The 21,620-nt window shown below is 37.6% G+C and overlaps 1 protein-coding gene across 1 annotated transcript in view; it reads left to right on the top strand.

Moving 5' to 3' along the window:
- FRMD3 (FERM domain containing 3) overlaps window positions 1-21,620 on the top strand; it is a 139,808-nt gene that overhangs the window by 114,145 nt on the left and 4,043 nt on the right. The window contains 6 exon segments of the mRNA XM_048930868.1: window positions 1,526-1,614; window positions 4,347-4,410; window positions 5,402-5,490; window positions 6,767-6,841; window positions 7,366-7,434; window positions 12,403-12,524. Of these exon segments, the coding sequence (XP_048786825.1) occupies window positions 1,526-1,614; window positions 4,347-4,410; window positions 5,402-5,490; window positions 6,767-6,841; window positions 7,366-7,434; window positions 12,403-12,524 (508 nt within the window).

The following is a 21,620-nucleotide window of genomic DNA, read 5'->3' as shown; positions in this document are numbered from 1 at the left end:
AAACTAATAACATTTAATAAAAAGCCATTAATTGAATTTATTTAGATCTATATATTTTTATTTATTTATTTAGATATAAACAGGGAGTCAGTTGTAAAAGAACTTATCCCTAGTACTGCATTTAAGCCGAAGTACATTTGAATCCATGCAATAATGAAAGAAAAGGTCTCTGCAGAAGAACCAGACTGGCAGGACGATATAGTAGTGTCAAGTCAGAAAGTATGACTATGCTTGATAGTTTCCTTGCACTTACTGCAAAGGTTTCATAGATGCTCAGGTATTAAATACTTGCTTGCCAGGAATTACAAGATTCAGGCTTACTGTTGTCCAGAAGTTGAAGCAAATTATTAGACCTTGGCAGAATAGTTTTTCAAATACCATCAAAATATGTAAGTCTTACGAAGAACAGCAAATTAAGTGATTGTTTTGTGGTTCTTTATGGAAGGCGACTTCCAGTTCTGATCGTCCCTTACACCTACATTTTTAATTACTTGGTTTTATCCACATACTCTACAGTCTGTTAATTTTTAATGTTTGCTGCTTCATTTTTAATTGCTGCCTTTGATTTTAGTCCACCTTGTATGCTGTCTAATTTGGTTAAGGAGCAGAAATGTGCACTGCTGCCCATTTGGCTGCCTTAATGATGAGTGCCCTGAAGCAGTTACCTCTAACATAAAGCTGCTTCAGATTTCGTATATACTATGCTTGGAGTGTTGTTCTTGTGTGAAATACAGGTCTGATTCAGAGATGAGTGAAGTCAGTGACATTGTAAACTTTAGTTCAAAGCTGTAGTTTTCAGAGGATGTCTCTTATGCTGGCACTTAGGACAGAATGAGAGTTCATTCAGCACCTTCTCTCTATGTAGCAGGACTTATAGAGTGGGAACATGCAGGAGTTCATGGCCTGAAATGATGGAAAAGTTTTTAGACTTCTGGAAGTAAGATACAATGCACAGTGGCCCCTTGCAAGATGTTCCTTGCAGTTGTTCAGCTCTTTCTCAAGAAACAAATTAGTTTCTGATTATTCTTATACTCTTGATTGATTGAGCATAAGGCACAATAAACCCAATATATTTTAACAAGGTAAGGATCTGGGACTTGGGATGGGCAGGAACTCCAGTTAATACCAAACTTACTCGATTCTTTGCTCAGAAAAGTTAGGGCAGAACTTCCATTATGTAACTAATTTTTTTTTTTTTTTTAAATGGCATTTCATAAACTTAAAGGCTATTAAATATTCTGGTTTATATTTGAGAGTACTTGCTTACTTTAATAAATGTTGTTTTTTAAAAGTACCATCACATTAGAAATTCTGTTAGTCGGTTAAACATGTAGGCATATATGAGACTTGTTTCACCTCTATTTTTATTAACTATTTGTTGCTTTGAAGTGTACGACTTGGAAGACATTTTATTTTGAAAAGGAAAATAAAATACAGGTAGCCTATAATGTAATTGTAACTTTAGCATTAGTAACAGATGTCTCACTGGATATAGGCAAATTATATTTCTTTTTTCTCTTTCAAGGACTCAACAGGAACAACTACATTTTTAGGATTCACAGCTGCAGGATTTGTAGTTTTCCAGGGGAACAAACGAATTCATTTGTTAAAATGGTAAGCATGCAAGAGTGCACTAATATGGAAGATTTCTCTTTTCACCTATGTCTTCCTTTCTTTCCATTATTTTCACCTGTATCTTTAAGGTGAACCACTTGGATATTTCTTCTCTTGCCTCATCATGTTTCCTTTTTTAGAGGACCTCTAATAAAAAGCAGAATAATTTGATTTTGTTCTTCCTCCAATGAACATGATTTAACACAGCACATTAGTCAACGTAATGTAAAAATGCTAAAATGAGTAAGCTGATTTTTCAGCTCTGCTGTAAATCACCAGTGAAGCGTATTGACAGAGATGTCTGGAAAAGTTTACGAAAGTCCACCTGTGCTTTTAATATGGTTTTTATATGCTCTTAAAAATCTGATTGTTTCCTCATTCAATTAACTTCCTTCAATTCAAAAACAGTACTTGATAAGCAGATATGTAGTCTCAATCTACCCTCTTCTAGTTTAAAATTATTTCCCCTCGTTCTGTACTACATGCTCTTTTAAAAAGTCTCTCCCCAGCTTTCCTGTAGGCCCCTTTCAGGTACTGGAAGGCTGCTATAAAGTTCCTCTGCAGTCTTCTCTTTAGGCTGAAAAGCCCCAGCTCTCTCAGCCTGTCCTAACAGGGGATGTGCTCCAGCCCTCTGATCATCTTCATGGCCCTCCTCTGGATATGCTCCAGCAGCTTGATGTTCTTCTTTCACTGGAGGCCCCAGAACTAGACTTTCTCTTTTTGCTTTGTCCTTCCCTCTTTTTTTAATTTTTTTTTTTTTTCTTTCCTTAAGGGAGGGTCTTTTTTTTCCCCTTCTTTTTCCTCCTTTTCATTTCTTCTCCCCCAGTCCCTCACCTCTTTCCTTTAACATATTTGACTTAGTTTTGCAGCCTCAGCCGTGTTTAAGGGAGAGATAAAACTGAGCTTCTCCAAACGAGGCAACAGGAGATGTCTGTACTCTCAGCAGTGTGGTGCAGAGTGTGTACAGGCATGCTGAGAAGTTCATGAATCTCATTTTGGTCCAGTTGCTAAACTGGTGCCAACATCAGAAACTTAGAAGCACTCTCAGCCTTTCTTGTGGGAAGGAGATGGGTTGGAGATGAGGAAATGGTGAGGCAGCTATTTACATAAAGATGGGCTCTCCTACACCTATAGAAATCTCCCTGAGAGCTGAATAATAAGAAATCCTCAGGGGTTTAAAGTCAGTGTAGTTGTACATGTAACACACATTTCTCTATGCAGCTCTGGGGATGTTTGTCAAATACTGAGCATTTGTGACCCTGGATTCATGTTGTAGTTTCCCTAGGGTTACTATCAGGTTTCTCTAGTAAGAATGTTTAAGTGGTATGTGCTTTTGGCACCATGTCCTGATATCTGTAGTGCCATTCTATGACAGAAGGAGAGTATCTTTTGCGAGGCTTGTATCCACCATGAGAATTGAGCTTGAGTGCTTTATTTTTCTTGTTTCCATGCAAGGGAAGGTGACTTTTTGAAGATTTTTGTGTATTCATTTAGCCCATTGGCATGGAAACAAAATAAAATATTGATAGATGAAAATTCATGAAGTTGTCTCAATGTTATGCTGGCTATTGGAAGGTTGATCTGTTGGGATTGATCTAGATACAGTGTGATGCTTGTACTTTTCATTTATAAAACCTAGAGCTCAGTAGCTTTCACTGGTATTAGCTGATGTTTACACCACTCAGTAAAAATCCAAATTCATATTTGATATTTCCTTGTCTTCTGATCTTACTGATCTTGTCCCAGAAATCTCAATAGATTTTGAAGACTGACAACCATTCATTACAGAGGGCATTATTTATGGTAGACATGCCAAAAGAGTATGATAATAAAAAGTAGCAAAATATATTGTATGCTTTAGTTTGTGCTGTGTTTTTGAAAAGAGATTGGTTCTGTAAATTATTGTCACAGTAAGGTATTGGTAATATATTGTATTAGTGCGCTGGCTCAACAAAAGTGTCTTTGGATTCCTTGTTTGCCTTTGACTTACTGTCTTATTATTGCTTACAGATGTTTACTTTATTTCATGCACAATTTTCAATTCAGGATCTGACTGATTTCTGTATAAGGTTCTAAAGCATATTGCATCTTTGTAACCTGCCTACCAAATTACATTGGTGTTGAATCTTTCTATCCTTCTACTGAAATTGGACTTTTTTGTTGCTATTGATAAATGTTAAATACTTGTTAGAAAATTTCTGGAATAGCATCCTCCTTACCTCCAGAGTCATTCCCATTTCAATTGTGCATCATCCAGAGTCTTCAGGGAAGTTTGAGAAACTACAGTGTTTTCATCTCTGCTCTGGTAATGATGAAATTTCAGTTGCAATTTAATTCAAAGATAATTGTATTGTCTTAATGCAGTGCAGCATTATTCCATATCTAGTGCTTTGAACCTGGGTTAAATTATAACACAGGATAGCAACACACAAGATCCAGAAATAAGTGCTGTCAACCCTGTTTCTTTTCCAACATCCCAAATGAATTTTTTGCAGGTGCACAGGGTTGTAAAACAAATACTTTGCTTATTTTCCCTGCTCTACAAGAAATCAGAATATTACATACTTTTATGCTGAATGTTTTATGCTGAAGATTTTATGCTAAAGGCCTCTCCTGAAGCTTTTGTCTATTTAAAGCCTCCTTAATGTTTGTGAATCAGTGAGGTCTGCATGCAAATTTTCTTACCTGCAGTTCAGTCTGTTGTCTACAGTAAATCATTTTTCTCTTTCTAGGTGTGATGTCTATAAGCTGAAATTTGAAGGGAAGACTTTTTATGTGTTTGGAGCTCAGAAAGAGGTCAGGTTTAATATTTTTACAGGAATTCTGTATTTGATTTAGAGTTGACTTAAATATCATTCTTAACCAAACAAACTTCTATGAAGAATGATGATAATTATAAATATATATTTTCTAAAATGGAATGCAAATGAATGTGAATATTGTTGATTGTCAGAAGAGTGTCTTATTTGCAAGGGATTGAGATGTTTCTTACTTAACCTGCAGGCAGTGATGAGTTGATTGCACCTGGTTTTGATTGTCTGTGTAGCCAAGTTTTAATGGGTTTTATAACACTAAAGCTCTACCTGCCTACTCTAAAGCATGAACCCTCATGGGTATGGAATCCTGGATCAGAGAAAAATATTTTCATCTTTTTAGGATCACTTTCTCAAATTTTGCTCAGCTAGATAGGATGAAATCTTTCTTAATTAGAGTACTGTCATTGGACTCTTACAAATAAAATTGTGGCAATTTTCCCTGCAACATGCTCTAATCAGTGCTTTCCCATGGGCAGAGTGATTTAGCCCAGTATTATGGCTTTGGATGCAGTCTGAGTGAAGAAAATGGTGGAAGGAAGCAATACCTGAAGTAGCAGGAGCTGTTTGTATGGTAGCAAGAAGGATTTGGTGATAGGACATAGTGAACAGGGGAGAAGTAGGTGGTTAAGCAGTGCAGCAACTGTATAATAGTGGAATATTAAACAGAAAGACTTTGATTTTGGGCTGACGGCTGTCAGGAGAGATTTATCTCAGAAGTCACTTATATATATGTTCTTCTCTACCCCTTCAGAGCGTTCCTTTTTATTTCTGAAAAATTTGCCCAAGTAGTTTGATTACCAGCCACATATAGTATATATTTCTTTTAGTGAACTACAGATGGAGGATAAACAGGAAAACTTGGTCTTCAGTTTATCTGATTATTTCTGATAGCCATTAGGTATGAATGCTTCATTTTTTTTCAGATTTCAAAAGTTTGTTTGTTTTATTTGTCTTCTTTTTCTTGCATATAGAAAAAGGCTGTACTGACATTCCATACCTCAACACCAGCAGCCTGCAAGCATCTTTGGAAGTGCGGGGTGGAGAACCAGGCTTTTTATAAGTAAGTAAAACTGCAGTCTTCATCTATACTAAAATGAAAAGAATATGTGCATCACTAGAAGATTATTCAAAATGAAATGTTCTGTTTCATTATCAGAATTCAAAATGAAAACAAAAAATATGCATGTTCTGAGAATGCTTGTTAGAGAATTTTATTATTAAAATGCATGTTTATTACAAAGTGTTTAGAAACTGAAAGGTGATGTTGGATGGATATTGTATTGAACTTTTGTTTAGAAACGCTTCCTTTTGGGTGGGTAGTTTTTTCTGCCACTTAGTCTCTTCTTATACTATTGTGTTATTATTTTTATTAAAAAACTTTCTTTGTAAGTAACACAAAGAGGATGGTGTAAGGGTGTATCCTTACTCTTACCCATAACTGCACAGGAAGAATTTATCTTCTACCATGAACGTTAATAACTTGCTTTATTTTGGAGGAGATTCCTTCTTTTATTTTAATACTGATAATGTATCCTTCTAATTCAATTAATATATTCAGTGGGAATGCCAGAAATATGAGATACTACAATAAAGCTGCTAATTCATCTCTACGACAAAAAACTGTTTTAGTTATGACTCAGTCCAGGCTCTCAGTTAATGGTTGTGGTTATTTTCAACTACTTACAAGCCATAGAATATTGTCCTCTGGGATCTGAGAATGAGAGACTAAAATGAAATCAGTTTGCCATTTTGAAGCCACTGTACATCAAAGAAATAGCATGCCTGAGGTTCTACTCTTCCGTGATTGTTGTAGGTCTCTGATTGTTGAGATAAAAGTTTGCTACATACTTTATGGTTATGGAAGAGTGCAAACTCCTTGAAGTTGACAGCATAGAGACACCATAAATGCACCTGCTTTTAGAGACAAATATACTGCTTCTGTATTCTTTATTTGTTTGATCAGTGGAAAAGTGGAAATGATAGCCATATTGTCTTCTCTTAGAGTAAAATTGGCCTAGGGGTTGTTGGCTTATTGCAGTCTTTCTTTTGTCTTAAGAATGAGTCCTTAGAGATGCAGCGTTTGCATTTCATTTTCATGTTTTCCTACCCAGGTAATCTCTCACTTTATGTTCAGTTATTCTGCGCTGTTTGAATTGTTTTGTGTGGCACTTCATATACAAATCCATTTATAGGTCTAAAAAATGTTGGTAAGTCAAATTATTAAGTACTACTTTGTTGTATAAAAATAGCACAAATTGCAAATGAACTTGTTCAGTTTTGCATATCCAGTTTCTTCAGTGCTGAAAATATAACAGTCTTTGTTCTTTTTCATCAAGGTATGCAAAATCCAGCCAGATTAAGACCATGTCCAGCAGCAAAATATTTTTTAAAGGCAGCAGATTTCGTTACAGGTGGGTGCTTCCTATTTCTTTTTCATGGTAAACTATTTTAGAAAGTTAAAAAACAAACAAACAAAAACACAGTTATTACTTTGGGCGAATTGAAAACTTTTCCTTCCTGAGGACCTTGTCAAACCTACTTCAGGCCAGGATTAAAATTAGTTTGTATTGACTTGTCAAAGAGCAGTTCCACCGTAATGGGGTCCCTGTTTTGGTGTAGCTTCTAAGAAACAAGGATGCATGGCTATTGTAGATCATGTTCAATATGGAGCAGTGTTGCTGGACAGCTCTGGAAAAGGGCTGTATTACTGGGTTCGTCTAAGTAACACATAACATTCAATTACAAGAGGCTACTTTTTCTTCAGTAGCTTTACAGATAATTTATCAGCAGAATTTTAAAATTTAGACATTTTTTGTTTTTTTCATTTTCTTTTTTAAAAAATACATAAATTATTCATGCATGTATAGTTCTCGTCATATAATGAGCTCATCTTAGTATTTATTTGCTTGAATATATAATACATATTTTAATGCAGTGGAAAAGTAGCCAAAGAGGTGGTGGAGGCAAGCTCTAAAATCCAGAGGGAACCTCCGGAAGTTCACAGGTATGTCTAGACATTTAATATTACAGTTTGAGGACAAAAGAGAATTTCTGCACTCTGCAGAGACATTCTCTTTTCTTTTCTGTGGGGTGTAGTGACTGTCATTCTGAACCTCCATGCTGAGACATTTGGAAATGAGTGTTGGCTGTGACAGAAAATTTTGACAGTTGTGTATTGTCTCTTACACAAGGGAAGCTAATTTGTGCTGCTTTGAAGCTAGCTTTAATTGGCTAGATAATTAGCTTGTATTATTTTCTGTGTTTGGACATGGAATCTTCTTACATGATTTTGACAGATAAGTACAATGTCATTTATTTCCCCATTCTTTTCCAGTTTCAAAAGATTCTGTTTCGTTTGCACATATGGGAATATTTAAAGGTATACTTAATAGCTCTTTCATAGTCCAGTAAGCTTAAAGAATGTTCATTCTTTAAGAAAAAAAAAAGTTGACTTGTTAGAAGTAATCATCTGGACTTTATGAGCAAACTAATTCTTTTTAATGTTCATCACTTATTGCCCTGACAATGTAAATAGTCAAAACCTAATTAAAGATAACAAATTCTTTCTGAAGAGAAGAGGCTAGCAAGAAAATCAGATTTCATAGAGTCATCTAGGTTGGAAAAGACCTTCAAGATCATCAAGTCCAACCATCTTTACCTACTGAATCTCATGACATGGTAGTTCCACATCCACACATCTCTTAAAATCTCTTCAAGAACACCACATAAATGGAAAGCCTGTTCCAGTACTTGATCATAGAATCACAGAATCACAAGGCTGGAAATGTTCTACAAGATCAGCTAGTCCAGCTGTCCTCCTATCACCATTACTACCTGCTTAGCTACTAAACCATATCTCATAGCACCTCATTCAGATGCATCTTGAACACTGCCAGGGACGGCGACTCCACCACCATTCCAGTGCCTGACTACTCGGAGAGAAAATGCGTTTCCTTATATCTAATCTAAATCTCCCCCGGCACAACTTGTGGACATTTCCTCAGGTCCTATTTGTTGCCTGGGAGAAGAAGGTGACCCCCTCCTCACCACAGCTTCCCTTCCGGAAGCTGGAGAATGATGAGATCTCCCCTGAGTCTCCTCTTCTCCAGACTGAACAATCCCAGCTCCCTCAGCCGCTCCTCGTAAGACTTGTGCTCCAGACCCCTCACCAGTTTTGTTGCCCTTCTCTGGACACGTTCCTCAATGTCTTTCTTGTAGTGAGGGGCCTAAAACTGAACACAATACTTGAGGTGCACCGTCACCAGCGCTGAGTACAGGGGATGATCACCTCCCTGCTCCTGCTGGCCGCACTATTTCTAATGCAGGCCAGGATGGCATTGGCCCTCTTGGCCACCTGGTCACGCTGTCAACTCATGTTCAGCTGAGCGTCAACCAACACCCCCAGGTCCTTTTCCTCTTTACAGTCATCCACCCGCTCATCCCCAAGACTATAGAACTGCATGGGGTTATTGTGGCCAAAATGCAGGACATGGCACTTGTTGAACTTCACTCCACTGGGCTCAGCTCAGCTATCTAGCCTGTCCATATCCCCCTTAAGGCCTTCCTACCCTCAGGCACATCGACACTACCTCCCAACTTGGCGTCATCTGCAGATTTACTGAGGGTGCACTGAATGCCCTTATTCAGGTCATCAATAAAGATATTTAATAAGATGGGTACCAGTATTGACTCCTGGGGGACACCACTTGTAATGGGTCACCAGGTGGATTTAACTCCATTAATTACTACCTACTGGACACGGCCCTCTAGGCAGTTCCTTACCCAAACAATGATATACCTGTCCAGGCCACAGGCAGCCAGTTTCCCCACGAGAATACTGTGAGAGACCATATCAGAGGCTTTGCTGAAATTTGGGTAGACTACATCAACAGCCTTTCCCTTATCTACCAGTTGGTTTCCCTTATCACCCAGTTGTAGAAGAAGATGAGGTTGGTCAAGCAGGACCTTTCTTTCATGAACCCTTTCATGGACCTGATCCCCTGGATGCCACACACGTGCCGTGCAATCTCACTCAAGATGATTTGCTCCATAACTTTCCCTTGTACCGAGGTCAGACTGACAGGCCTGTAGTTCCCCAGATCCTCCTTACAGCCCTTCTTGTAGATGGGAGTCACACTGGCAAGCCTCCAATCCTCTGGGACCTCTCCAGATAACCAGGAGATGGTGGAAAGGAGCTCGGCAAAACATTTCTGTGAAGAAACCCTTCCTAAACCTCTCCTGGTGCTGCTTAAGACCATTTTGTCATTTTCTATCATATGTCACAGGAGAAAAGAGACTATAATGCTATTTAAAAACTTTTAAAAATTCTTACTTAATTTTCTGAATATTCTGCAGCTATATCCTTATTTTGACTGTGTTTGTGTTTTTTTTTTTGTCAGGGTTTGGGGAGGCCTTTTAAAAATATATTTGAATATGGAAACTCCATGTACACTTGAGAGGAAAGTGGATTGTTTTTGTTGAAGTACAGTAATATGTTTGCAAAAATATAATATGCTGCCTAGCCCTAATATGGAACAAATATTAAGCCCATGCAGATATGTTTTATATATGTTTTTGCAGATCACATTTAAAAAACCTGTAGATGATATCTTAGACAGTGTTATCTGGGAACACAGAAAGCAGAATATCAGAATACTAGTCCAACCTTGGGACAGAATATATGCACACAAAAATGAATTTTAAATTAAATTAGTTGCTCAGATAAGAAAGTATCTTGTTGCCTACTTTCTGCAGGATCTTTTTTTTGTGTAGGATAAAAAGATTTTAAAGTAAAATTATTTTTATCTTACATTTTTATTTGCTTTCAGTGTTATAAGGAGTACATTGTTGAAACTTCCAGTGTAAAGAAAGAAACAAATCAGACTGGGAATAGTTACAGTGCAATGCCACACAGACTTAACACCCACAAATATGAGCATGTATTTTCTTATGATTACCATCCTACAACTGCTTGCATTTAGAATATTATGGTACCTTCAAATTCAGCTTTTTACACTGAATAAGAAAAAGCCTAGTGATGTGAAGTTTTTTTTATGATGCAGGTTTTGAAATGGGGAAGAACGATGTATAGCTTGACCTTTTAATAGAGAGGTAAAATCATAGACTATAATAGTTTCAGTTTAAAAAAAAAAAAAAAAAAAATTTGGATTTTGAGCCTGAAAATGACATTTTTTTAGATGCAAAACAGCTGGAGGAAATTGTGTGATTGTAGGTATAAAGAAATATTTTTTTTCTTCCTTTATGTTGTCTCTCTTTCTCTCTTTATGTCTCCCTCCCTCTTTTCATGTCTAGAGAGAAAGAAATCAGGTGGCTCCTGTAGAATGTTGTATTTGGATATTACATTTAAAAATTGTAGACTGAAAGTCTGCTGGAATGTGAAGTCATAAAGCATTAATACAGTGGCAGGTTTTTTTTCTGACAAATACACACTGAACAATTTAATTTCAATTTATTATTATTATTATTAGTAGTAGTAGTAGTAGTAGTAGTAGTATTTGCCTTCAGGGCATTCTTGAAGGAGGAATCTCTGTGAATAAGTACTGAATAGGAACTTTATAGGTGTTAGCAGGCACAGTTCCCATTTTCGGAATTGCTTCATAGCTTGTTTCAACAAGCACAAAGATCAAGTAGATAGACAACAAGCCTGCAGAGGTGCATGGGCTGCAGTGATTATAGGTAACAGTCATGTCAGTGGAAAACTTCTCTGGATAGTGAAAATTTAGATTAAGTAGTTGTTAAAGACTGCTCTTTGTAATGCAATTGAGGACAAATATTGCTTTGGGTGTATGATAATGAGAGGAGAATCATAGTAATTGAACAAGAAGTCTTTTTTGTCCACATAGAATATTTAGTGACATGTAATGTGACTTAGAACAGAACATCTGTGTCCTTAGTTTACAAAAGCTCTCAGTGACATGCAGTCCCTTCTCTTTGTTTCCCATACATGTTTTACTCAGTTTGTTCATCTGTGTGTCATTTTAAGTTGTCTTTTTTGGACTTGAAATGTACTTGTGAAACTTCAGCTCTGCTCTTGGGTTTGCTCCCTTATCTTTCACCTGCAGTTTTGAATCAGAACCTAATTTAGAGAAAGCTGAGGATGGATGGAGAGAACACAACATGAACAGTATTACTAGGCTATGCTAAATGCAAATCTATATACCATTTGAAGTCAAAGATTAGAGAGAATTCTCTTTAATTTCATCTTTGCTTTTGTCAAAAATAAATATTTTAAAACGTAATGGCTCAGCTCTTGGTTCAGGCCTGTAACATGTAGGCCCTAGATAATTTATTCTGAAGGATCATTTTATTTTCTCAGTGATGTGGTGTTAGACTAGTGAACTATGTGACTGAAGCAAATCAACAAAATTCCTTAAAATTTCCTGAGTAAGTTCAACACTCGCTATTAGGAGAATCTGTTAGAGGCAAGTAAAACAAGAAAGAAAACCCAGCTGAGCAGCTGAAGACATGGTCTAGAGGCAGTGTTTGCAGTGCTTAAGAATGAAATCTCTGTTTATATGTTAACTACAAGGAGTTGTTGCTTTATTCTTTAGTTTGAAGTGCTCAGTCCATAAGAAGTCCTTCACTCAGTCCCAGAGGCAATGTAACGATATCAGCAAAATGATTTATATCCTCTCTGCCTTCCTTGAAGCCAAATACTCATATCTGCCATGTGGTGCAGAGAGGAGCAACATGCTGCAATAGTGCATGAGATCAGAATGTGACAGGCTGCACAGAGCTCAAAAACATTTCTTATGCTTCTGATGTTGGAAAGTTTGTCTGCAAAGGGTGCAACATAAGATGGGCCAAAGCAGTGTTCATTGTGAAGAGTTTGTTATGTTATCTCAAGGCCTACCATAATTTTTGCAAAATTATTTTGAAATGACATACATTTGTTTGACTCTAGTTGTTTTTTCTTGTGAATAAACTGACCCTATTTTCCCTGTTCTTTTAGAACCAGCATTACGCAGAGTCGCAGCTCTCCCTCTCTGAACAAGCAACTCATAATTAATATGGAGCCTTTGCAGCCCCTTATTCCTTCTCCATGTGAGGAGGAGGAGGTTCCTTTAGATGAAGGTGAGACAGTTTCCTGATTCCTGGCAAACATTACCAATATTTATTAGAAAATACACAGAAAAACATCTTGGTTTGTTACTGACTTAGGAAAAATTTTAATGATTTCTACTAGGAATGCACCATTAAAGCTCTGTATATTTCGTTGAGGAATGATCACTAGCTCAAAGAACTGTCCACAAGCCTTGTGCAGAATACTTTCTGAGGAAAGTTACTGCCATTAAATGTTCTATTTATCTTTTTTTTTTTTTCTTGGAATTATGAAACAGAAGAATGTAAAATAAATAATTGCATTAAATACCTATCTTTCTGAGATGCAGTCGTTACAAATAATTATGTGAACATCTTGGTCAGTTTAAATGAGGATAATTGATTGTTCATCATAAAAAGGTAGCCAACTAAACAAAAATGTTTCTTACTTAAGATATAGCGAGCTAATAGAATCAGAAGCTGGGGAATGCAACCTTTATTGCTAATTTGTTGTACTTAATTAACAGGAAACAGGGAACAGCTGATCTTTTGTAACTGTATTCATTTTCTTGGGAGTACGTTTTGAATGTCATTGTATGTGTGTCGTGAAATCCTGTTTTCTTTGTTGTTTGGAGTTTATGCACAGAATGTTGTATAAATAGCATGACTTAATTGTCTGTATACTTAGATTATAATAATTAGTAGTAATAGCTGTGTGGCAGGTAGCTAATTTTATCAACTATTTATTTACCTCTGCTGTGAAATACCTGTTTCTTACAGGAATTAACTTTCTGGCAGCCAAGAATCAACTACCGCCTTCCTTCCTGCTGTTCAGTTCCCACTATTGCAGAGTTACAACAGCCTGCTGCTTTACTTATTACTCTAAGCAATGCAATCCGTTTTTGGAAACTGCTGACTACATTTACTACTATATGCTCACTAGAGAGTGCAGATATGCTTCAAACACATACATTACATACGCTAGACAGTCATGTTTCCTTTTAGATGAGCAGATTGTTGTTATTACAGTTCAAAAGAAATATTTGTTCATGGATTTCCTGTAAATGTAGTATGCATAGTCTAATACTACTAGCTGCCAAGTAATGGTACTCAGCTCTTGCACAGTATATTCCTGCAGAAGGCTTGGGGCATATCAAATTCCAGTCTAAGCTGATCTTGCAGCTCAGACATATACACCAGCTCTCCTCTCCACACGCAATGTTCGTGTGCATCTTTTTGCTGTGTGTTCCACCATCTCCCTTTCACCAGCACTATTCACCTTGGAGTGAACTAGTACAAGGAGTTAAAAAGTTAATAATAACAGTTCAGTGTCCCACTTCTTGCTGGCTCAGCCTTTAAGAAATTCATCAGAGTGGTCCAGGCAAGGTGCTGTGCCAAAGGCAAGGGCAGGAGCAGGATCTTATAGGCTGGGAGAGAAAGGGCAGCTAGCTCTGGGGCTGACATAACTGCACTGGCAAACTGTTTTTAGTGCATAACACAGGTCAAACAACCTTGGCAACTCTTTGGATGGTGGGGCCTGAAGTGGGGGCAGACGATCTGATAGTCTCTTTTCCAAAGTGCCTGTAGATGCTGCTGAGCACAGAGTAGCCATGTCAGAGCTGGCTATAGGGCAGGTCAGCCATCTCCAGGCTGTATAGGCTGGCTTATGCAGCCTCCAGGACCCACACTTGTACCTCTGCAAGGTCTGATGCTAAACCTACATTCAAGCTGCTGATTGCCAAGACCTTCATGTGATGCTGCACTAACGCTGTGTATGCAGGGGCAGGCAACTCATCAGGAAGGCTGCCCACAGTGCTGCTGGCAGTTCATGCCTTGGACAGACTCGGGACAATACAATTTTTCTCTTCTAACTGAGCAAAACTTGCTTATTCTTAATTTTATGTCAGCTTTGGATATTGCAAGCAAAATATGTGGCCAGAAAAAATGGTGATCGTAGTGTTATCCTTTTTAATTGCTGGCTTGAGAAAGCACCTTTTCTTCCTAAAGCTGCTGGAGAGGTTCAAAACTGAACTAACAGAGACTGCCAGGTGAGAGGGAATTTTTTTTGTCAATTATTCATGTTGCTAGGGAACAAAGCAATCAGACATTGTGCTAGCAGTCTGTAGGGGATTTTAAACAGCCTTAGCATAATCTTTTCAAATGTAAAAACCCATATTGCAACCAAATATGAAAAAAAAAACACAACAACAGCCTATCTATTCTCCCATATGAAATTTCATCTTCGGGTAAAAAAAACGTGTGCTGACTAATCATGATCATAAATGACTACTATTCATGGGAATTAAAGTAAAGGGTGTCTGTGATAACAGTTTAGTATTTATTTTAGCACTTGACATTTAGACAAGGGGATTTGAAAACAGAAATTTGTTAGAATGGCAGCAAAAATGAGTTTTCCTGTTGTTACCTCATTCCTCAAGATCTAATTCTTCACCCAGCCCTTAAGGGCTGTATACAGGTGTCCAATTACAAATTTAACTTCCAGATTTGAACTAGGTATTTTTTATTTGAACTTAAAAGTATTTTCTTGCTCTTTAAAAGTATAGTTATTTAGATGAGTTACCTGACAGATTGACCACCAGTCAATCCAGTACTTCTTTTATCAACTTAGACAGCAAGTGTGCCAGTGGAAAACTGGTGAAAGCTCAGAGTATCTGCCTTTTAGATGTAAGTAGCTGGTAGTCATGTTATAAGTGGCATTTGGCTTCTGTGAGAGAAACTGGCACCCAAATGTCAGTGTGTTTCAGAGATAGGATTCAGGAGCGGGAGTTGATATCTCACTGAAGTTACAGTCACTGTCAGATGACAAGCTCATCCAAATTGGGGTGTCTTAGCTGGTAGGTTTAAGAAGAGCTACAAGAGTGAGGATGATGTATGTCATACACAAACAGCAGACTTCTGCCCATGTCAATTTTTTTTTACCTCATTTTTACATTACTGGGAACTAACTGGAAGTTTGTAATTTGTAAGTCAATGAAACTGTTTTCACTGACATCCCTGAAAAAATAAAGGGATTTGTTTAAAAAAGTATGTTGGTGGTAGTTTGCAGGCTAGACTTGCTGCTGAAATAAATGAGAGCTAATGCACTTTCCTTACTTATGCATCACAAGCATCACTTCTATGTCATGATTTTCTCAAGATTTCTTCGGATTTGGGAGAGAAAATAAAGCAAAATGGGATTTCTACAGATGAATATTTTCATAGTTTACGTTCTGATAATGACTACAAATATTTTACGTTATCATAATTGCATCCTGTCCTCCTTAACCTAGTTCCAGTAGATTCTAATGGACATTTGGTTAGGCACTGTAAGATAAGGAACTCTCTACAGAAAGCAGAGTAATACTTCTTTTTTTTTTCTTTTTCTTTTCTTTCACTTTTTTTTTCTTCTTCTTTTTTTTTTTTTTCTTTTTCTTTTCTGTGTGCATGTGTTCCTGGGTATATCCTGAACATTTTCCACTAGTTTTTCTATTCTTCTATGTGACCCTGCAGCACATTCTTCCCTTCTCCAGTTTGGTATGTCTGTCTTCAGAAAACTAATCTGAAGTTCTCATGACATGAGTTTTGCAGGTCTATTCTGTTTTTCGTGCATACCGCTTAAAATTCTTCATCTTTTTCCATTACTCTTGTGCTAATGTCCTGTCTGACTCAGAAGGAGGAAAGAGGGACCATGATTAATCATAGAATGACCATCCTGCATAGAAGCGTGTCGCATGGAACCAAATTTTATGTGAATGACAATCAGATATGCTTATGGAGGTCGTTTCTACCTTTTAAATTTTGAAGATCTTCTTCTAAAGTCAGTTCATTATACTGGTTTTGCAGTATTTAGAAATGTGTTTGTGGAATTTGTCATAGAAAGCCAAATTCAGCCGTTCTGAACGCTCTTATTACATCCTATGGTCCTTTCCCTGTAGAATTTTTTTTCACATGCAGTTGAACATGTTAGATTTCTTTTGCTAATTGCTGTAGCAGTTGTGTGGATGCCTTCTTTCACTGTCTGATCTGGTAATGCAGATTAGTTCCTGTCCTGATGACTTGGCAATTATTTTGCAGGGGGTGGTTGTTTTCTTCAGATTCCCTGGCATCAGATGCAAGCAAGACTTGCCTATCTGAGTAAAAAAATAAAGTAATTAGTATCTCCATTACACGTTAATTTCTCCATCTCTCAGATGTCTGGTTTTGCTAACCGATGAAAGCTTCTAAGCCATTTGATACGTATGTGCTCAGGTTTCATACATAAATTGTTTTCTTAATGACTTTTGCTATGGAAGCAATCAAAGTAAAGTAATGTCATCCAGTCATTCTGCTGGTTGGTGTACCTTGTGCTATGTTTCTGAAAAAAGACAACTGATGGGAGAAACTCATTCTAAATTCCTTCTATTTAAAATCCACACTCCTTAGTATTTTCTTCCCCAGATGTTTCCACACTTCTTAAGATATGCTCACTGAGATGGGTGATTTTTTAAAAGATTCTATTTTCATATGAAAGTTATATGTCAGTGGGCATCTGCACTGTGTGTGAATAGCCCTTATCCTTTCCTTTATTCTGTACTAGTAGCTGTCTGTCAAAAAGGAATATGTCACTGATACTCACTGCTACTTTAAAACGTACAGCTACTACATGTTTTTACTGAAGTTACTGTTTGTATCATTGGAGTGCAAGAGATACTGAATTGGTGGCAATTGTCTGGCATCAAAAATATCTGATTTTGAAAACATGGAGTTTTTGTTGCATCTGATAAATGTGTATGGGAATGAGCACACAGCAGCTGTGTATGCATGGTTGTCTGGGTGTGTTAATTCTGTGTACCAGAGCACATGAAAAAATAGTCCCTAATGCAATAGTCCCCATAAATCTTAAAAATATGCTCATAGAATAAAAATAATTTTAACTATCTGTTCACACTATGCCTGTAGAGCAGGGGATGAGCACATTCATCATTATATCTACGGTCAACAAACTAACTTGGATTTACAGTTCTCTGGCCATGCAGTTTAGCCCTTACAGGTCCAAAACCAGCTTTTTCACAAGTGAAATTTTTGTTTCAAGCCAACAATTCCTATTCTGTACAACAGATAATTAGCTTTGCCATCTTTCTTTTGTAACATATTTATAAATTCGCATATTTCAAGGTGCTTACTGTAAGATGTTTCCCTTTCCCCCCTTCTTTCCCACATATTTGCAAGCATGTCATTGATTTTATAGTGCAGAGAGAACAGGAATGCCAGATCACAGGCTTGGGCAGCACATGTCATAAATATTAGAGACAGGTATTCTAAAAAGAGAGAAACTATGTCCTGTCATACAGTCCTTCTCTCTGTGGTGCTGATGAATCCAGCCAGAGCCCCTCTCCCACAAGGACAGTGTGATGATGTGTGTGTGTGGTTGCATTCCAGCTTCCAGCTGGAGCGAATGGTCAGCAGTGATCATCTATGTGTCATGCCTTTTTTAGGAACCCACATATGCTGCACAGGACACAGAAATGGCCAGCCTTCTGAAGCACTGCATATAGCTGGTAAATATGCAGAGTTCAGTGGTTGCCCACAACTGAGAACTGAAGCACATATGCAGAGAGTAATGTTTTCCCTAAGTTTAGGATTTTTCTCTTTTTGTTTATTCACGGAGAGGTCAGCTTTGATGCTAGCCTTGTTTTCGTCACGTCAGTTCCCCTAAAACTAAAGCCTGTAAGCACAGCTCTTTTTTTCCCTTTGTAACTATATATTTTCTGTAAGTACTTTCCAGGCAGCAGTGAGGAATTGACATCAGCTGCCAAACTAAAGCTTTTAGAAAAAATAATGGCTGCAGTGTCATTTTGTTCTATGAAAACAAACCCTAAATGCTAGCCCTTTGTTTCTTTGCAAAATGTTTTGATGCCTTGGATATTTTTATACTTGTGTGTGTGATTCAGCTGTTACACCAGCAACTGCTAACTGAGATGGACTCTGTGGAAGTTTGTATTGTATGTTACAAGTCGTATTTAGAAGTGTTTAAAAATAACCCCTCGTTCTGTCCCTGCTGGGATATTTTTGTTGGCCATGTTAGAAGCTTGTCATTTGATTCATTGAGAGGGACTTGCATTGGTCTTTTGAAACACGGAGGAAGTTCAATGAAAGGTTGAAGGCAGTATGAGTAGAATCTCTACAAGACTTTGAGAAGAGGGATTCATAGTCAAAATGGTGAAATGCCTTGTAAAAATCCAAACCAAGAGAAGCATTCATTTGCGGATGGTTAACCACTGTAACAAGGAAGTGTGCATTCGATTGCTGCGGCATGGCTCCAAGATCACAGCCAGAAGGGCTGGTAAATTTAATTTTTAAAATTTATTTTACTCATACTTTTTTTTTTTTTTTTCCTCCATAGCCGGTTATGCTATTAGTGATCTACTGGTAAGAAACTGTGCATGATGAAATATTACATTGAATACATCAGAGAATAAGAATGAATTACTGACAAGAGAAGAGTTATAAAGGAAGAATGAATGAGGAAAAAAAAAAAAAACAACTTAAATGAGATTTGTTGTAATGTTTTACTGAAATAATGGACTGGAATTATAATATTATATTATTATACTCTAGTAGATTTTTTTGAATTCAAGGGAGAAATACTTTTAAAATTTGATGTTTTCTGGCAAAACTAGATAGTTGTTAAATTTGAAGATAAGCTGATACTTTATCTTGAATGTTAGCTGAATGAAGCAGCGGATACATTTCAGCTTAACTGCAGCTGGGTGACTGATTCGCCAGATCATAATTTTGTTGTTACTGCTTTTCTCAGTAATGAATAAATAATACATATTTTATATTATAATATAATATCCTGAATATTAATATCAAAAAGGAAAAAGGAGCCTGTTTCAGATCTCTTTTTCGTTTTACAGAAAAGAATGTGACTCAAAGAACAAAAAGTGTTGTTCTGGATAGCAATGAAAACTAAGCTTTTTATTTGCTTTTATACCGTAGTTATTTTTTGCCATAGACAAACTGGTCCATTCATTGGTCTGTATGTCTCTGTTCTGTTGATGAAATATGACGCTTCAAAATTTGTTTTTCCGTGCTTTCTACAATACTTACGCTTTTGCATATGTGGATAGAGAGGTTTCAGCTTCTCATGCACCTGTATCAAGCATTGATATTGAAACTTCATTTCAGAAATGGGAGTTTACAGGACATTCAAGTAAGGATGTCCTAGCAAAGACCAGAGAATTGTCAAGCCTGTAACATTTGAAAACCAAAAGACAGTAAGCATAATAGGTATGGGAGAGCCTGCTTCTTTCAGTGACTTCTCTCTGATGGGCAGCAGCTCCTGGCTGCCTTTGCATGATGAGTTCACCACTCAGGGGAAACAGTAGTGAGAGTAGCACTGAACACCCTTGTTTCAAAAATCATTAGTGAAATAGCAAAAATATCATTCTTTGCATGAATTTTGTATTCTTATTTCTCAGTTAGTCAGTCTTCTAATACACGCAAGCCATCTTGAACTAGGCGATAGTCTAATAATGGATTTGTGTACAGGGGCTATGACAATTCTTATAAACCTTGATCTTGTGGTACAATTTTTAGGATGTTATTTCTTTTAATGCACATAGGTAACAAATCTGCATATCAGCTTATAAAACCGAGGGATTGTGGTCAGCTTGTACAAAACTCCCTCATAGAGGGAGGCACAGTTCCTCGGGAGAGCCTCGTTCTGCATGTCACATTTCAGAAAAATGCTGATTTGTGCCAGAAGTGCTCACCCAGGCTCAGCAAGGTTGCTGAAATGTCCCACGTGTCCTTTTCTCAGGTGCTAAGCTTATGCATTGGCTCCAGTTCTTTGCAGTCTTGCTCTCCTTGCCTTTTGCTAGGCCGTGAGTGATGGCAGTCCCTTCACCAGCTCCTCCCCTTTTCTCGCTCTGCTGACAGACAAATCCTCTTTTTAACTCCTGTTTCCATTGCAGACATTTCCCCCTCCCTTGTACTCCCCTTAGCCTTTTCACTGCTTAATCCTAATTTTGAGAAGGATAAGCACTGCTGAGGTGGGCTTTGAGGACAGAGGTGGGATATAGACAGCATACTTCAGAAATCTGGCTGTACTACATGCCCTACTTTGCTTTTATTTCTGCACTCTGGGTGTGCTTTGCAGGATGTGAGGAGCAGAATTGCCTCCACTAGCAGCTGCACATACTGTGGCATTAGCTGAACTCTGGGACACAGTGCATGCCTGGAAAGATGGTTGCAATGCTGTGGAGTCACAGCACTTGCAGCTGATGTGAGCTGGCAGCTGTGACAGGGCTTTACTCCCTTCTAGAAATTCCAGTAAGAGTAAAATTAACTGGAACTGCCAGCAGGAAAACTCGGTCACTACCTAAAAAGTCTAAAACTGTCAGTGATTTATTCTCCTTGCAAAGCCAGATTAAGTGTTTTATATGAGCATGGGAAATGGGTAGGATATAGCCTCCTACTTCTGAAAGCTGAGCATCTGGCTGTGGTGCAGATCCTGCTTTGATGTAGATCCTCTAAAGGGAAATATTTGACTTCAGTGTCATTTTAGATTGTTTCCCTTTCCTTCCATTCCTTTATGATCTCCCTGAACTTTGCTCAAGTGAAAGTTACTCTCTCCTTCAAGTAGTTCTATGCATAGTACATATGAAGTTTGTAATTAAAGTAAGTGAAGGAATGCACAAAATTTCTAGAGGAAATGATGAAGGACATAGGAAGGAGCCTTACCTGTTGCAGCATGATGGCTGTACTTGTTTACACGCTACATATTTCAATCAGAGAGATCATTTGCTGTCCTCTTCTGGACCATATCTTATTTTTCACTTCCCTGTTTTAAAACAAGGAAGTTTTAATGCCCATTTCCTTCTTCTCTACACAAGTTCTAGTTCTTTTACAGATATGTAGTTGTGTTTTGCCTGTCTGATCAATAAAGCTGTGTGCAGTATATCCAGCCACAAGACAAAGTGCAAACTGTTTTTTTTAGTGAGAGCTTACACTTTTTTTCTGGAATGCTGTCTTCTTCAGCAACTGCAGCTTCTTAGGAATGGTGGAGGTGGAGCTGCCTTCAACCTATGAATCCTCAGCTGCTGTTTTTGGCTCCTTTAGAGAAACTAGCATCTGGCAACATTT

Source organism: Lagopus muta, chromosome Z (genome assembly GCF_023343835.1).
Source record: "Lagopus muta isolate bLagMut1 chromosome Z, bLagMut1 primary, whole genome shotgun sequence".
Taxonomy (NCBI): domain Eukaryota; kingdom Metazoa; phylum Chordata; class Aves; order Galliformes; family Phasianidae; genus Lagopus; species Lagopus muta.
This window is presented reverse-complemented; position numbering and strand designations above follow the sequence as displayed.